At 32.4% G+C, this 14,411-nt stretch overlaps 1 protein-coding gene across 1 annotated transcript in view; it reads left to right on the top strand.

Moving 5' to 3' along the window:
* Positions 1–324: 324 nt before the first annotated feature.
* The window catches only part of LOC148561272 (uncharacterized), a 38,574-nt gene continuing 24,487 nt past the window's right edge, over positions 325–14,411 (top strand). The window contains exons 1-4 of the mRNA XM_088489782.1: positions 325–409; positions 798–1,568; positions 2,613–2,912; positions 3,094–3,305. Of these exons, the coding sequence (XP_088345908.1) occupies positions 845–1,568; positions 2,613–2,912; positions 3,094–3,305 (1,236 nt within the window). The 5' untranslated portion in view covers positions 325–409; positions 798–844. The remainder of the gene's footprint in view (positions 410–797; positions 1,569–2,612; positions 2,913–3,093; positions 3,306–14,411) is intronic.

Raw genomic sequence — 14,411 nt, 5'->3', positions numbered from 1 at the left:
ACTATAAAAAAATAAATAATGCTATATAATATTAATTAAGATCAAGACCTTGTTTTTCGTTAAAAAAATGCTATATAATTTCAATGACCTGTGATACTTTTTATGAAAATTAAAGATCTTAATTCTTTCAAGTGATTGAAAGAAGTCTCTATTGTCTTTGTCTTTTCACTTCACTTCTCTTTCTTTTTCTTTTTCTTTTCTTTTCTTTCTGGTCTTGCATGCAACACATTACTATTTTCACGTCTTTTTTATAAACCCAATTCTCACGAAAAAAAAAAAAAAAAAAAAAAACACAAAAAAGCTTCTTTGAATTGACCAGTCAGGGCTTCTAATTTCTGTTATGGTTGTTTGCTGTCTTTGTTCTGGTTAAGGACTAATCGCAACATGATACATCATGTTTGAAGTGGAGGTTTGTCTCTCATTTCATTATCTACTTTCTTCAGATTCTTGTATCTTTATTGGGTTTATATATCATGTTAAGCCATATTTTAAAGATTATAAAATAAAAAAGTTTTAATTAAAAATATAAAAAATTAAAATGTAATAAGAGAAAAAATAAAATGTTTTAATACAATTAATTAATAGGACACTTATTCGATCTCTCTCTCAAAATTATATCATCATTATGGGTAAATTTACATAAAAAAAAAAAAGAAACAGAAGAACTATGATTAGAAATAAAAATGTTAAAACTTTAAAGAATAAAAATAAAACGGATATTATAAATCAGGGGAGTATTTTTATATTTCATCATTTATACATTTTCAATTTCTCATTGAGTTCTACATCATGTGTAGCATGAAGATGTAGCAAAATTAAAGGATACCAAGGATGAAATAAAAGCATGTCGATCCCCTTTGTACCTGACTTTTTGCAAGAACGTGCATTCGATGCAGTATCTACTTTCTTAACAACGCAACTAGGCTACGTGTGGGATTACGAGAAAAGATTTGACAATGTAAGCAAAGCTGTAGAGGCTCTCAAGAATGATAGAGATGGGGTGCGTGATAAAGCCGAAGAAGATGAAGGACGGTATGGGAGAGCTATATATGATAATGTTGTAGAATGGTTGGCTCGTGTGGATGCAATTGTTGCTAAATATGAAAAATTTAAAGAAGAACATGATAAAAATGAAGGATATGCACTTGCTTTTCCATTTCAAAATCTAGACATAAGATATCATCGCAGCAAAAAAGCAGAAGATATCAAAGAAAGGGTTGAAGAATTGCAAAATGAGAAGCATGATAGTATATCTCGTTGGCAGGGCCCGCCTTCTTCAATGGGTTATGCGCTTCCTTCTGTTGAATATGAAGAGCTTGATTCAAGAAAACAAAATATGGAAGATGTTAAAAAAGCCTTGGAAGATTCGAGTGCTACAATGGTTGGTGTTCACGGCCTAGCTGGTATGGGAAAGACTACTTTGGTCATAAAAGCTATTAACACACTTCAAAATCGAGAACCTAAGTTATTTGATATGGTCATTATGGCAAATGTGGGCAAAAATCCAGACATCAGAAAAATTCAAGGACAGATTGCTGACATGCTCGGAATAACATTGCAAGAGGAGAGTGAGTGTCTATCTATCTATCTATATTTTATACCTATAATAAATGCAAACAACTATATTTTCAAAACTGCTCAAACAAAAAAAAGAGACAGTGAATTTTCGGTGGTTGTTTGAGTAGCATTTTTATGAAAAAGTCTAGGATAAGTAATTTTATTAAATTTTGACTAATATATAATTAAAAAAAAATGAGTAATTTTACATTGTTGGATAAAATCTCACACCATTAAAAATATTATTAATGGCTATAAATCACAAAAGTTGCTTCCCCTAACCTTCCTCGCATTTTATTTGTAATGTTCTTTGCTCTTTGGTGGTTTACCTCTACTTCCATTAATTAATAAACGTTTTTTAGACTTTTTTTTTATTTTTTTCTAATTCACTTAAATAATATACTATTTAAAATATTATTATACCAGTCATCAATAATACACATATATAGAGAGAGATCGATCAAATACTACTAGTTTCGTAAAAATATTGGAGTAAGTATTTGGGACAAATCTACAAACATAATATCTAGAATATTGTTAAACTTGATAATTCTTGCACAATCAAACTGCATGGAAAAAAATTATTCATTAAATTAATCATTTAGTTATATAAAATGTGTGTTAAAATATAAAAATATATTAAAAATAATTTAAATAAAATATTTATTTATACACAAATATATAGTAACTAACTTAATACTATTTTTTGTATGTATATAGTAGTATTTTTGTTAGATTAATATTATAGTCATTACTCATAAAAGTATTTTTATGTATGAAAAATATTGATATATTAACACATATTACATTAAATAATTTAGTGAAATATATCATATTATTTAATAATTTTTAAATATTATCTTAACATAAAAAATATTTTTATATAAATATTTATCTCCTTAATCTTTATCTTCGATGGCTATGCCTTAAGAGAAAAGTGGCCCTAAATAGGTCTGATGGCATTGTTGGGGTTGATTTTTCTTTTTTTTTTCTTTTTTAAAAAATAGTTTTCTGTTGTATTTGTGTTTTATATCTATGATACTTTTATAACGTAGGTGAGTATGCAAGAGCTATTCGCATAAGAGAGAAATTGAAGAAAGAAAAAGACACTCTTATAATCCTTGATGATATGTATACAAAAGTGGACTTGGATATGTTGGGAATTCCATCACAGGGTGAAGATGACAAAAAGAATCTCGTTCTCAAACAAGGAATAAGATCTTCTAATCCCTCTGGAGCAGCTTTAACTAAGGCAGAGACAGAAAATTTTGTTGGTGATAAACAAAATTTGGCAGAGACAAAAAATTTTGTTGGTGATAGACAAAATTTGACAAGATTAAAGTCAGGAATAGATGGTAACAAATTATAATGCACAAATATTTTAATTTTTATTTCCATACGCATATCATATATATATTTATATTAGATAATACCTTAAATTTCTTAAATTTATAAGCAACTTTTTATTATCATATTTATATATTATACATATACTGTTTTGCATTGTATTCAATACTAATATCCATATTTTTGTAGCTAACAAGACGAAAACAGAGAAACAAATTAAAGACACCTCTAGTGGTTCTAGTAAAGCAGGGAAAGCATCACAAGAGAATAAAAAAGGATGCAAGGTTTTGCTAATTTCTGAGGCAAAACGAGTATTGAACCAGATGGATGTGAATGCAAGTTCAATTATCTCTCTAGATGTCATAAATCCTAACGACGCCAAAATATTGTTCAAAAATAAGGTTAGAATCTATTATTTATAAATACATTATTTTTAGCCAACTATTCGTTATTTATATATATCTACATTAAATATTGGATTAAAAAATTTTAATATCGAGCTAAAATATATTTTATGGATATTGGTATTTTTGTGTTTTTCTCAAGATATGGAGATCATTTAACAAAATAAGAAATTGCTGGGTTTGATATCTATTTATGAGATTTTTTTTTTTTGAAAAAAAAATGTTAAGTACAATTTTATGTTTTTAAAATTTCTACTCTTAAAAAAGAGAATTATTGGGTTCGATTTTAGTATTATAAACTTTTAAGATATTTTAATTTTTTGAAATAAAAATTGATGGATCTGATTTGATCAATTAAAAAATAAATTTGAATCTTCTAAATTTTAGATTTTCATTTTAGAGGATAAAATTAGATTTCTTACTATTAAATATTTTTTTTATATATTTTTTTTGTTTCACCTATGAAATAAACAGTGATAGATCATATTTTATTTTCTAAAGTAAAATTCAAACTTCAAAAAATTCAAATCTTTAAAAAATTCCTGGATGCAATTTGAGTCGTATTGAAATTGCTGCAAGAGATTTGTTCTTTCTCCTCTCAGTATGCCAATACAAGCGTATTACACCTCTGTCTCTCACACATGCGTATTTTGCCCAAACCTAAAGATTATTTTTGTGCAATATTGTGACACAAATTTTACAGTATGTTTAGCTACCTTTTCGTTACCATATTGTTTTACCTTGAGAATCAATTTTAATGGAACAAATTTAATGAATATATATATATATATATATATATATATATATATATATATATATACGACTACGCTACGTGTACATTAAAATTAGTCACCAAAGTGAGCCACCATTATAAATTATATATTGGAATACAAATACATATTAAAAATATATTATACCACACATGTATTTATACACAAATATATTAATGAGTAATTTTAGTAGCTGATTTTGGTGTACAAATAACATTATATATATATACTAACTAAGGTTTTGAAAATCGAACTAATCATCGATATTTATTAGTTTATTAGTTTAACCGGTTTAACTGTAATTCAACTAAAATAACGGTTTTATAATAAAATAATAAATAAATATAATATAAATAATTATACTAAGTGTACATTAAAATTTGTTACAAGAGTAAAATATATATTAAAAATGAGTTAAATTATATATATATATATATATATATATATATATATATATATATATATATATATATATATATGGTGGTTGATTTTGGTGTATAAATAATATTTTTATAATACAAAATAATCGAATTATAACAAAATAATATATAAAATAATAAATAAACATAAAAAAACATTAATACAAATAATTAAATTATATTCTTATTATATTAATTAATATTTTAAATTATAATCTTTAAAATTAAAATTTTATATTAGTGTTATATTATAATTATAATTATTTGACTAAAATTTTTTGACAATTTATAAAATTTTAATTCAAATTAAAATTATTAAACACTTGAGATTGTGTTACTTTAGTTAACTTAGATTAGGTTGCACCTGAACTTCATCATGAGTAATCCTAGCTAATCATCATAAGAAGGGTAAAAAAATTGTAGAATTTGACTCAAATAGAACCCTAATTATCACTCATAACTTCCTATGAATCCCTTATAATCCAATCAGTAGGTAAGGGTATTAATATCCTAAGCCATAATAAAGTGATAAAACAAAGTAACAAGCTCCAGTGCTCCTTTTTGCACATCCATTGTCCCTCAATCTCAAAATCATTGTCATCACGCCTGACTATTCTGGATTCACCGTACATCTTTGATCCGCTGCTTTCTCTATCGTTCTGCTGGCATTTTCTTCTTCATTTTTCACTTTTCCCTTCTTTTAATGCGTTATTGCGTTTATGATTTTCTACATTTCTCTATGTTCTTTTTTTCTCTGGAGGAAGTCCCAAGTGTTGTTCGCGGAAGAGAATATATCAATGAAATGGTGTTAGGTAGTTGAATTAAGCTCTGTGTGTATTTTGAAGGTGAGAGGGTTGAGTACATTTTTTTAGGGTGAGAGTTTTTTTTTTGTTTTTTTGAAAACTGGTTGGGTTTTGGTTCGATCCGATCAACTGATTTTTATCCAGTTCAATGGTTCAAGAACGGTTTCTGTCTAGGCAATTTTAGATTGTAAATCAAACCGTATAAGTTAGCAGTTCTTGATTGGACAGTTTTACTGTTCGGTCTGATTTGACTGTCTGGTCCGATCCGGTTCGATTTTTAGAACGTTGATACTAATAGTTAGGGAGGAAGATTAGAGAGAATTTGGGGGTTGCACAAGATGTAGATTTTTTTGAGATGAAGGGTAGAGAAGTAAAGGTGCTGAAGGTGAAAATTCTCTTAGATGTAACAAAACCATTGAAGAGATCGCTGAAAATTGTAGAACCAAACAGAAAAGTAATTGAATTGTTGGTCAAGTATGAAAAAATCGGTAATTTTTGTCATTACTGCGGACATTTGGGACATGAGAAAAGAACATGCAGCTCCTTTGTAGAAGATGAGGATGAGAATGAATGTTTGGAGGAGGGATGGGGGACATGGTTGAAGACTGAGAAGTTTGGGAGATGGTATGTATCAGATAAAGAGAATACCAATCTTATTAAGCCCAAAATAAAGGAGTCTCTGAAGAAGGGTTCTCAAAAGCCAATTCTAGTTAGCTTGTTAAGGAGTTTGAAAAAATTATAATGCAGGAGAATAAAAAATATAAGGCGGGAGAGGAACATAGTTTAGTGTACAAAATGCAACATGAAAAAACCTAAAGAAAATCAACTACAACTAACCACAAAGCAAGTTGGGGTAGTAAGGAACAACGCGAATACTCCGCAGAAATTGAAGATGTGGTTAAAATTACATTTAATGAGCAGAGTAGCAAGAGGACAGTGGGAAAAGTAGTGCCGAGCACAAATAATCTCTTCTGTTTTGGCCAGTCAAATGAACTAGAGTAAAAAAAAAGAAGAATCATATAAGAAATTAGCTAGGATGCATGGATGAAAGGAGAGGGATGTGAGTTGAGAGAAGAGGATAACTATGGAGGTAGTAGAAGAATTTGGGACCAAGAAACAGTGATGCAGTGAGGAGGATATAATGATGAGGGAGGGCACCAACCCAGAATTGGCACCCCAAGGTCCATGAAGATGATGACGTGAAACTGTCGGGGTTTGGAAAAATCCCTGATAGTTCACAATATACAAGAGATTAGTAAATCTCATTCTCTCAAAATATTATTTCTATGCGAAACTATCAACAATACTTCGTTCGTTATGAGACAATGTAAGAAGGTGGGGTTCGATAATGTCCATTGTGTAAATTCGTAGGGATTGGCTAGTGGTTTATCTTTGGCATGGAAAACTAATACACTAGTAACAGTGGACAAACATGAGGATTTTTACATTCAATTCAGTTGGACAGATCCGAATAGGACTCAAACTTGTACTGTTTTTACAGTTCACCTACCTAGTAAGGAAAGAATGCGAGAAGCTCAATTTGAAAAGTTGTTGAATTTAATTAAAGATGCAGGGCAGTACTATATAGTGGTTAGAGATTTCAATGCCATTTTAGCCTATCATGAGAAACAAGTAGGGAGGATGAAATTAACCACATCTATAGAGAGTTTTAACAATCTTCTTAATGTAGGCAGGTTAGTGAATTTGGGTTATGAAAGGAGAAAATTTACATGGAACAATAGACAGTTTGGTGGATGCTTTATTAGAGAAAGAATTGGCAGATGTTTGGTTACAGGTGAGTGGAAGTTAAACTTCCCAAATGCAAGTGTTTTGCACTTGTCAGATCAAAGATCCGACCACTTTCCACTGTTGGTTAACTTTGATTTGAATAACAGTAGGCCAAAGAGAAGGTTTAGGTTTTAGGAATGATAGTGTGAGAATGTGGAGGCTATAAGGTTAGTTAGGGAGACGTGGAAGGAAATAGTTGTTAATTCACCAATGTTTTATTCTATTCAGTAAGTTAAAGAAAGTGAGACATAAATTCATGGATTGGCAGGTTCATAGCAATTGCCACTCCCAATGGCAGATCCTAGAACTTGAAGGAAAAATTGAAGCTAAAAAAGAGAAGACTGGTATGGCTGATGGGGTTTTCTTACGGTCTTTAGAGGAGGAGTTATCCGAAGCATACATTAATAAGGAAATATATTGGAAAGAAAAAGGCAGAATCCAGTGGTTGAGATGAGGTGATCAAAATACGAAGCTCTTCTATGCCAAAGCTCAAGCGAGTACTCGAAAAAATAGGTTAGGGCACCTAAAGGATGAAACAGGAGAAGCTCACTTCACGTCCGAGGGTATAGCAGGACAGGCACAGATTTATTTGGAAAACTTGTGTGCTTCTAAAATACCTGAGGCTGCAACTGAAGCACTAAAGACTTTGGAGAGGAAAATCACTAACCATATTAATCGAATTCTCACACGTCTGATTGTAGACAAAGAAATTGAAAGGGTAGTATACTCTATTAATGCTTTTTCAACGTCTGGAGAGGATGGTTTCACCACAAAATTTTTCAATTTTTCTTGGAGGATATCAGGGAGGATACATGTAAAGCAATAAAAAGCTTCTTTGTAAGGGATAAGATACTTAAGGCTTTGAATCACACACATATTTGCTTGATTTCAAAGATACCAGGGGCAGATGCAATGAGCCATATGAGACCAATTAGCCTAAGTACAGTTTTTTATAAAACTATTTCCAAAGTTCTTGTACATAGAAAGCAATTCATCATCGATAAGATTATCAATGAAAACCAGAGTGCTTTTATAAAAGGGAGACACATTAGTGATAATGTTCTAATAACACATGAGTTTATGCATTATTTGAAGTATAGAAGGTATGGGGGATGGGACTTAGCTTTGAAACTAGACATGAGTAAGGCATACAATAGGGTGAAATGGAATTTTCTATGAGAGATGATGCAAATAATGGGTTTTTGCAATAGAAGGATTGACTAGGTTAAGGAATGCATCACTACTGTTTCCTACTCTGTTACTGTGGATGGTCAACCACGTGGATTTTTTAGGCCATCAAGAGGTCTCCGATAAGGAGATCCTCTTTCTCCCTATCTATTTCTCATATGTGCATAGGGGCTCTCTCATCTGCTCCACAGAGGAGAACAAAAAAATTAAGTTGTTGGGCTAAAAATTAATAGTAGATTCCCTTCCATCAGTCATTTGTTATTTTTGCAGACGACTCAATTTTATTTTTCAGAGCAGATGCACTATCATGTCAAAATCTATTGAGAATTCTACAGACTTACAATGACATAACGGCCAAGAAGTGAACCTCAACAAGTCTTCTATTTTCTTCAGCCGAAATACACCTCCCGAATAGAGAGACGAGCTTTTCTACACTGCTGCAGGTCCCACACATTGGCATGCAAAACAAATATATGGAAATTCCTGTATTTATGCACCGGTCAAAGAAAGAAACATTTAGTTACATTAAAGACGAAGTCTCTAAAAAGTTGCTACACTGGAAGAGAACGATGCTTTTAGCAGTGATAAAAAAGTACTAATTAAATTAGTTGGCTTAGCAATCCCATATATACACTTGGTTGCTTTAAACTACTAGAAACATTGATTGAAGAAATTCAAAGGCAGATGATGAAATTTTGGTGGGGGCAAAAACAAGAGAAAACATATTGTATTGGATAAATGGGATACTCTCAGCAGAAGTAAAAGTGAGGAAGGCCTTGGTTTCAAGGACCTGAAGGCTTTCAATCTAGCGATACTAGAAAAACAGGAGTGGAGGCTAACTACAAACACAGACTCTCTAGTTTACAAAGTGCTTAAGAGCCAATATTTTTCCTATTCATACTTCCTTAAAGCTGGCACTGGTACCAACTCATCTTGGATTTGGAGAAGATTATTGGAGGGTCAGAAGGTTCTGGAGAAGGGAATTTTTTGGTAGATAGGTACAGGGTCCCATATACAAATTTGGGAAGAGAATTGGATAGCAAACCACCCATCAACACTAGAGTCTATGAGTCAAAATGCAGTACAAAATGTGGTGTGGATTAAACAACTAATGACTGAACAAGAAACCTGAAATGCAAAACTCATTACAAATACTTTTAACACAAACACAGCCCAACCCATCTTGAATACACCAATCAGAGAAGGAAGAGACAGAATCATATGGAGTAAAGAGAAGAAGGGTACTTATTTGGTGAGCTCAGGTGACAAAATTAGGTACTAATTCTTCCATCCTCTAGTGAAAACATTGCTAGAGTACTTTAGAAAAAAATATTGTGGAGCTCAGTCTGGAAAATGAAATGCCCACCCAAAGTGATGAAAATTTTTGTAGGAAGGCCTTGTATAGAGGAATACTCGTAAGAAAAAAGCTTTATTCTCGGATCAGAGACGTTTCACCGAAGTGCCCAAGATGCAACCGTGAGGAATCGATGAGTCATTATCTGCTAAGCTGCGGCCACTCTCGGCAAGTGTGGAATCTAAGGGGAAAAAGCTCTATTAGCTAAAGAATTCACAGCTACTAGAGGAAGACACTAGAACTTTTACTCTGTTTTATATTATGATAATTGTTTCTTTGAGTATTTTCGACATTTTTAATTGGTTGTCCACGAAGGACCACTCGGTATTCTTTTTTATTAAATGAGTAAGTACTATCTTTGGGAAAAAAGAACACAGTTTATATACGCTTATATAGACTTAAGTAACTAAAAAGAAATCAACCAATACAAAAAAAAGTTCAATACCCAGTCACAATTTTTTTGAAATTACTTTTATCTTTTTTTTTAATACCACAATTTCACCAATCACCACAAAAATATTATCTCAACTACCAATCACTATTGTTGCTGTGCCTGCCATAACTGCCACTGTCGATCACCTCCAGCCAGGGACCACCGCAGACCATCTCTGTCGCTACAGGCCACCTCTATCGCCGACAACCACCTCCTTCATCTACCCACTATTGGTCATCCTAAATTCTAAATCTTAAATCCTAAATCTAAAACCTTAAACCCTAAATTCTAAACCCTCTCTAAATTCAAATATTAAACCCTAAACTTTAAACTCCAAACCCTAAATTCTAACTTTAAACACTAAATTCTAAACATAAATTTTGAATACTAAATCTTAAATTTGTTGGTTTGAATTTTGGATTTTTTATTATTTCTAGTTTTAGATGTTTTGCCTTCTATTTATTGTGAATTGTTGGCTAAAAATTATTGTTTCTCTCTACTTTTTTTTAACAAGTTAGATACTATTTTTTAGATATCATAGCAATAACCTAATTTAAATAGGTTATGCTAGGTAACCTGAAGGTCGTGGAAGGCTTAGAGAAGGGGGTTGAATCTATGCCTTCCATTTAAGTTGCTGTTATGACCCTTTTTAAACAAACTTTCAATTCTGATTCTGTTTGTACTCAGCAGCAGAAATTTATGAGACAATTTATTTTTGTCTCATGAATATCAGAAAACAGAACACAGCAGAGAAGAGAAAAGCTAACACCAGCATGTATCCTGGTTCGGTTGCCTTGTGCTATGCAACCTACGTCCAGTCTCCTCCACAACAATGGAGGAATTTTCACTATAGTTAAAAGTATTACATACACCAATTTCACATTCAAGTTCTACCCTAACTTGATATTGGCTATGCTAATACCTAACTTTTCACTCTTAGTGCTAACCCAATTAAGAAAGGGATACCTCACAGGTACAAGATACAAGACATAAATATACCTAAAGAAATCTGAAATAACTCTAGGCTTTTTTTTTTACTCAGCCTTTTTCCACTCATGGCTTTTACTTGAGCTTTCTCACAATGCCTTTTCTCACAAGAAATTACAGAAAGATAAACATAGAAAAGTACATCACAATCTGTAAAACATGAAGGAGATTGACTTCATTAACAGCCTCTTTGCTATGTGAAAAACCAGATTAGCAAATCTCAGATTCAGTTCTTCATACTGGCAGAATGCATAGGAAGCACTGTCCAGTTAGATGAACTTCTTCAAAGACCTTTTCTCAGAACATACACCTCAAGAACACTGGTTTTCTCTCCTTGCCTCTGAATGAACAAAAAATCTTCTTTTATCTCCTTGCATATTGCTTGGTTGCTCTCCTCTGAGTCCACTCCTCGAGCTGTGTGCTACACCAACCTATCCTTTCACTTTCTTCCATTTACCTCCAAAAATGGAATGCTAGAATAGACCCCTTTTTGCTTGACCGAAAGCCTTAGATCATCATAAACAAATGTTTCCAATGGTAAAATCCTATCTCAGCCATTGAAAACCAACTTGGTCCCCAAGACACACTTTTGACCATAGATTCACAACAGTGTAGATCAGAGAACACTTTTTCCATTTATCCAAAAATGGTAAAGCAGAAGATTTGAGATGAAGTGAAGAAAGTAAGTTGCATGCAAATGGAAATAAATCACCTTTTAATTTCTGACTTAGTTTAATATGGATTGATGTGGGTGATTAGACATTTGCTTTCTGAATAAGCTTTCTCTTTCTTTCTTCTCTATTGAAATGAGTAGGAAGGACGAAGCTCTCTTTCTTGTGTCTTGTTGCTGACCGAAGCAATAAGAGAGAGTGAAGACTTCAATCTTGTATGAGAAGCTTGGTGGGATCAACTTGGAGTGATGGATACGGGCTTGGATCGGGTTTGAAACAAGTTCAGCCCGTTGGTTCCTTGCTTTGTTTTCTTTGGGCTTTTATTGGTTTGTAGCTCGCCAGCTTTGTTTTTGTTATCATTCAATTTTGGGCTACAGCTGAATATTGAATTTTTGGCCTGCATCACTTTAACCAAAATAATTAAAACTAATTAGTTAATTTGCCCAATAAATTATGTTTGTCATCATTAATTAATTTAGTTAATTTCTTAACTCAACAATCTCCCCCTTGATGACAAACATAATTGAAACAATGCTCAAATAGAAATGAATTTGATTTAGGTTAAGGAACTTCCCTTTGAATAATGTTACTTGCTTTTGGGTTGCTCCCCCTTTCTTTTTCAAGAAATGCTCCCCCTAGATTTGTGCTCTTCTCTTCCTTCCTGTTTGCATGTACTCATAGGAAACACAATAATAGACTATATACACTATGTTAACTGTGGATGAAGCAGTCAGCAAGGTTTTCAAACAATTTAACTTCTCATGGACCTGAATCAAGGGATTGTGCAAACAACCAATATATATCTCAAAACTGAACAAAATATATCAGCAATGATACCAGATATCTAGCCCAAAATTGCTCAAGAACTTAGCAATACAAAGCATCACGACTAGCAATGGCAAAGCAGAGCAATAAATCATGTAAAGCAAATTCACATTCTCATGCCAAACAAAACACAGCAGCAGCAAAATTTCAAAATCACAGCAAAATTTCAAAATTTCAAATTCTTCGTTATGCACTACTCCCCCTTTTGTCATTAAGGGTGGAACAAACAGACACAGTAAAACAGCAATGATCAATACAAGTTTTGGTGTCCAAAACTTAGTAAGACATAGCAGCTTATCATGTAAGGCAGATTCATAACTGAAATTCACTTTCAGAAATCATATGACAGCACATTCAAAATTCACATGACAACAACTTATTTAAAATTATCATAGTAGCAGCAATCAAGATTCACAATAAAAATTCAGCAGCAATCAAAATTCACAATCATGCTACTCATACTCATACAGCCACTCTATCTCTAGATTTTCTGAGGAAGTTTTCATGCTTGGTGGCTAGTTTTCTTTACTCCTTACTCCTAGCAAACAAATGGTTTGACTGAGAAACAAATTCCTGCACCACATCCTTAAAAAAACTTCATATAGAACAGTTTTGTATCTAGTGAAGGCCGAAGTTCCCGTGGAGGATGGAGGAGGAGATTCCTCAGGAATGAAATCACGATCATCATTATCAAGAACCGGCCTTTCAGAACGAGTGGGTCTCTTGTTGTTTCACTGAACCACCTTCCTTTAGATAAGAGTGTCTATTCTCATATGACTCTTTAGACAAAACAACACCAAAGTGTTCAAAAATGCAAGTTAAGAATATGCCATAAGGAAGAGCTTTATCTTTCTCACTTATAACAAAATTAAACATGTATCTTACCATCAAATAAGAAAAAGATTTCTATTTTAGTGAGAAGGGCATACAAAACAAGAGTGTTAGTATAAGAGACCCTTTGATATGAACCACTTTGAGAAAGAATGATGTGGTTGACAATTCGGTGCAATTGAGCATGTTCATATCCTAGGGCTTTGTGAGTGGGTGTAATGCCATTAATCAGGGAAACATGTTCACAAACATGAGTCAAAGCATCATTGAAAGAAATACCAACTCCTTCATCCCACTTACCCGAAGTAAATGCACAAGCCCCAATATCAATGTATTTCAATGAATCACTGATTGTTTCATAATTTAACACAATGTGTCGCCCCTTGACATAAGAAAGAACACTGTCCTCATGGTAAATCATATTAGCATAAAACTCTTTGACCAAAGGTGGGTGCATTGGCTTTTTGATGTTAAAAAGATGATTCCAGTCCAAAAATTCCAATGTTTCAATCAAAAGAAAAATCTTTCTTTTTCAGATTTGGTAAATCAACCAAAAAGACTTGACATCACAAAGAAAAGTGATTTAATCTTATTAAAAAATTAAAACAGAAAGTAATTTTAAATATGAAAACTTTTTACTAAAGGACAAAAAGAACAAATTAAAATAAAATGAAACACATGTATGATGTAGCACTCATTTAAGCCCAGAGTTGGTTCATTTTAAGGAAACATGTATGGACCACACAGAATCTGAATATTTAAGATAGGCCCAGATGATTCAGCACGTGCAATAAGGCTAGAGAATGCAGTTTAAAGAGAAGGTTCTTCATTTGCCCAGAATTTTCTCATACCTGTTTATAAGACAAAAAGCTCAAGAAAACACATTAGCAATTTTCAAACAATGAATCATAGTTTAAAATTCCTAGGCTAGTCCTAAGCATGCCGAATCTGTCCTCAGCAAGTGGTTTTGTGAAAATATCTGCTAATTGCTCCTCCAATTTAACAAATTTAATGCTAATATCCCCCTTTTGGAC

This window comes from Arachis ipaensis, chromosome B6 (genome assembly GCF_059453495.1).
Source record: "Arachis ipaensis isolate K30076 ecotype BB chromosome B6, ASM5945349v1, whole genome shotgun sequence".
Taxonomy (NCBI): Eukaryota; Viridiplantae; Streptophyta; class Magnoliopsida; order Fabales; family Fabaceae; genus Arachis; species Arachis ipaensis.
Note: the sequence above shows the minus strand (reverse complement) of the source record. Positions and strands in the feature narration are given on the sequence as shown.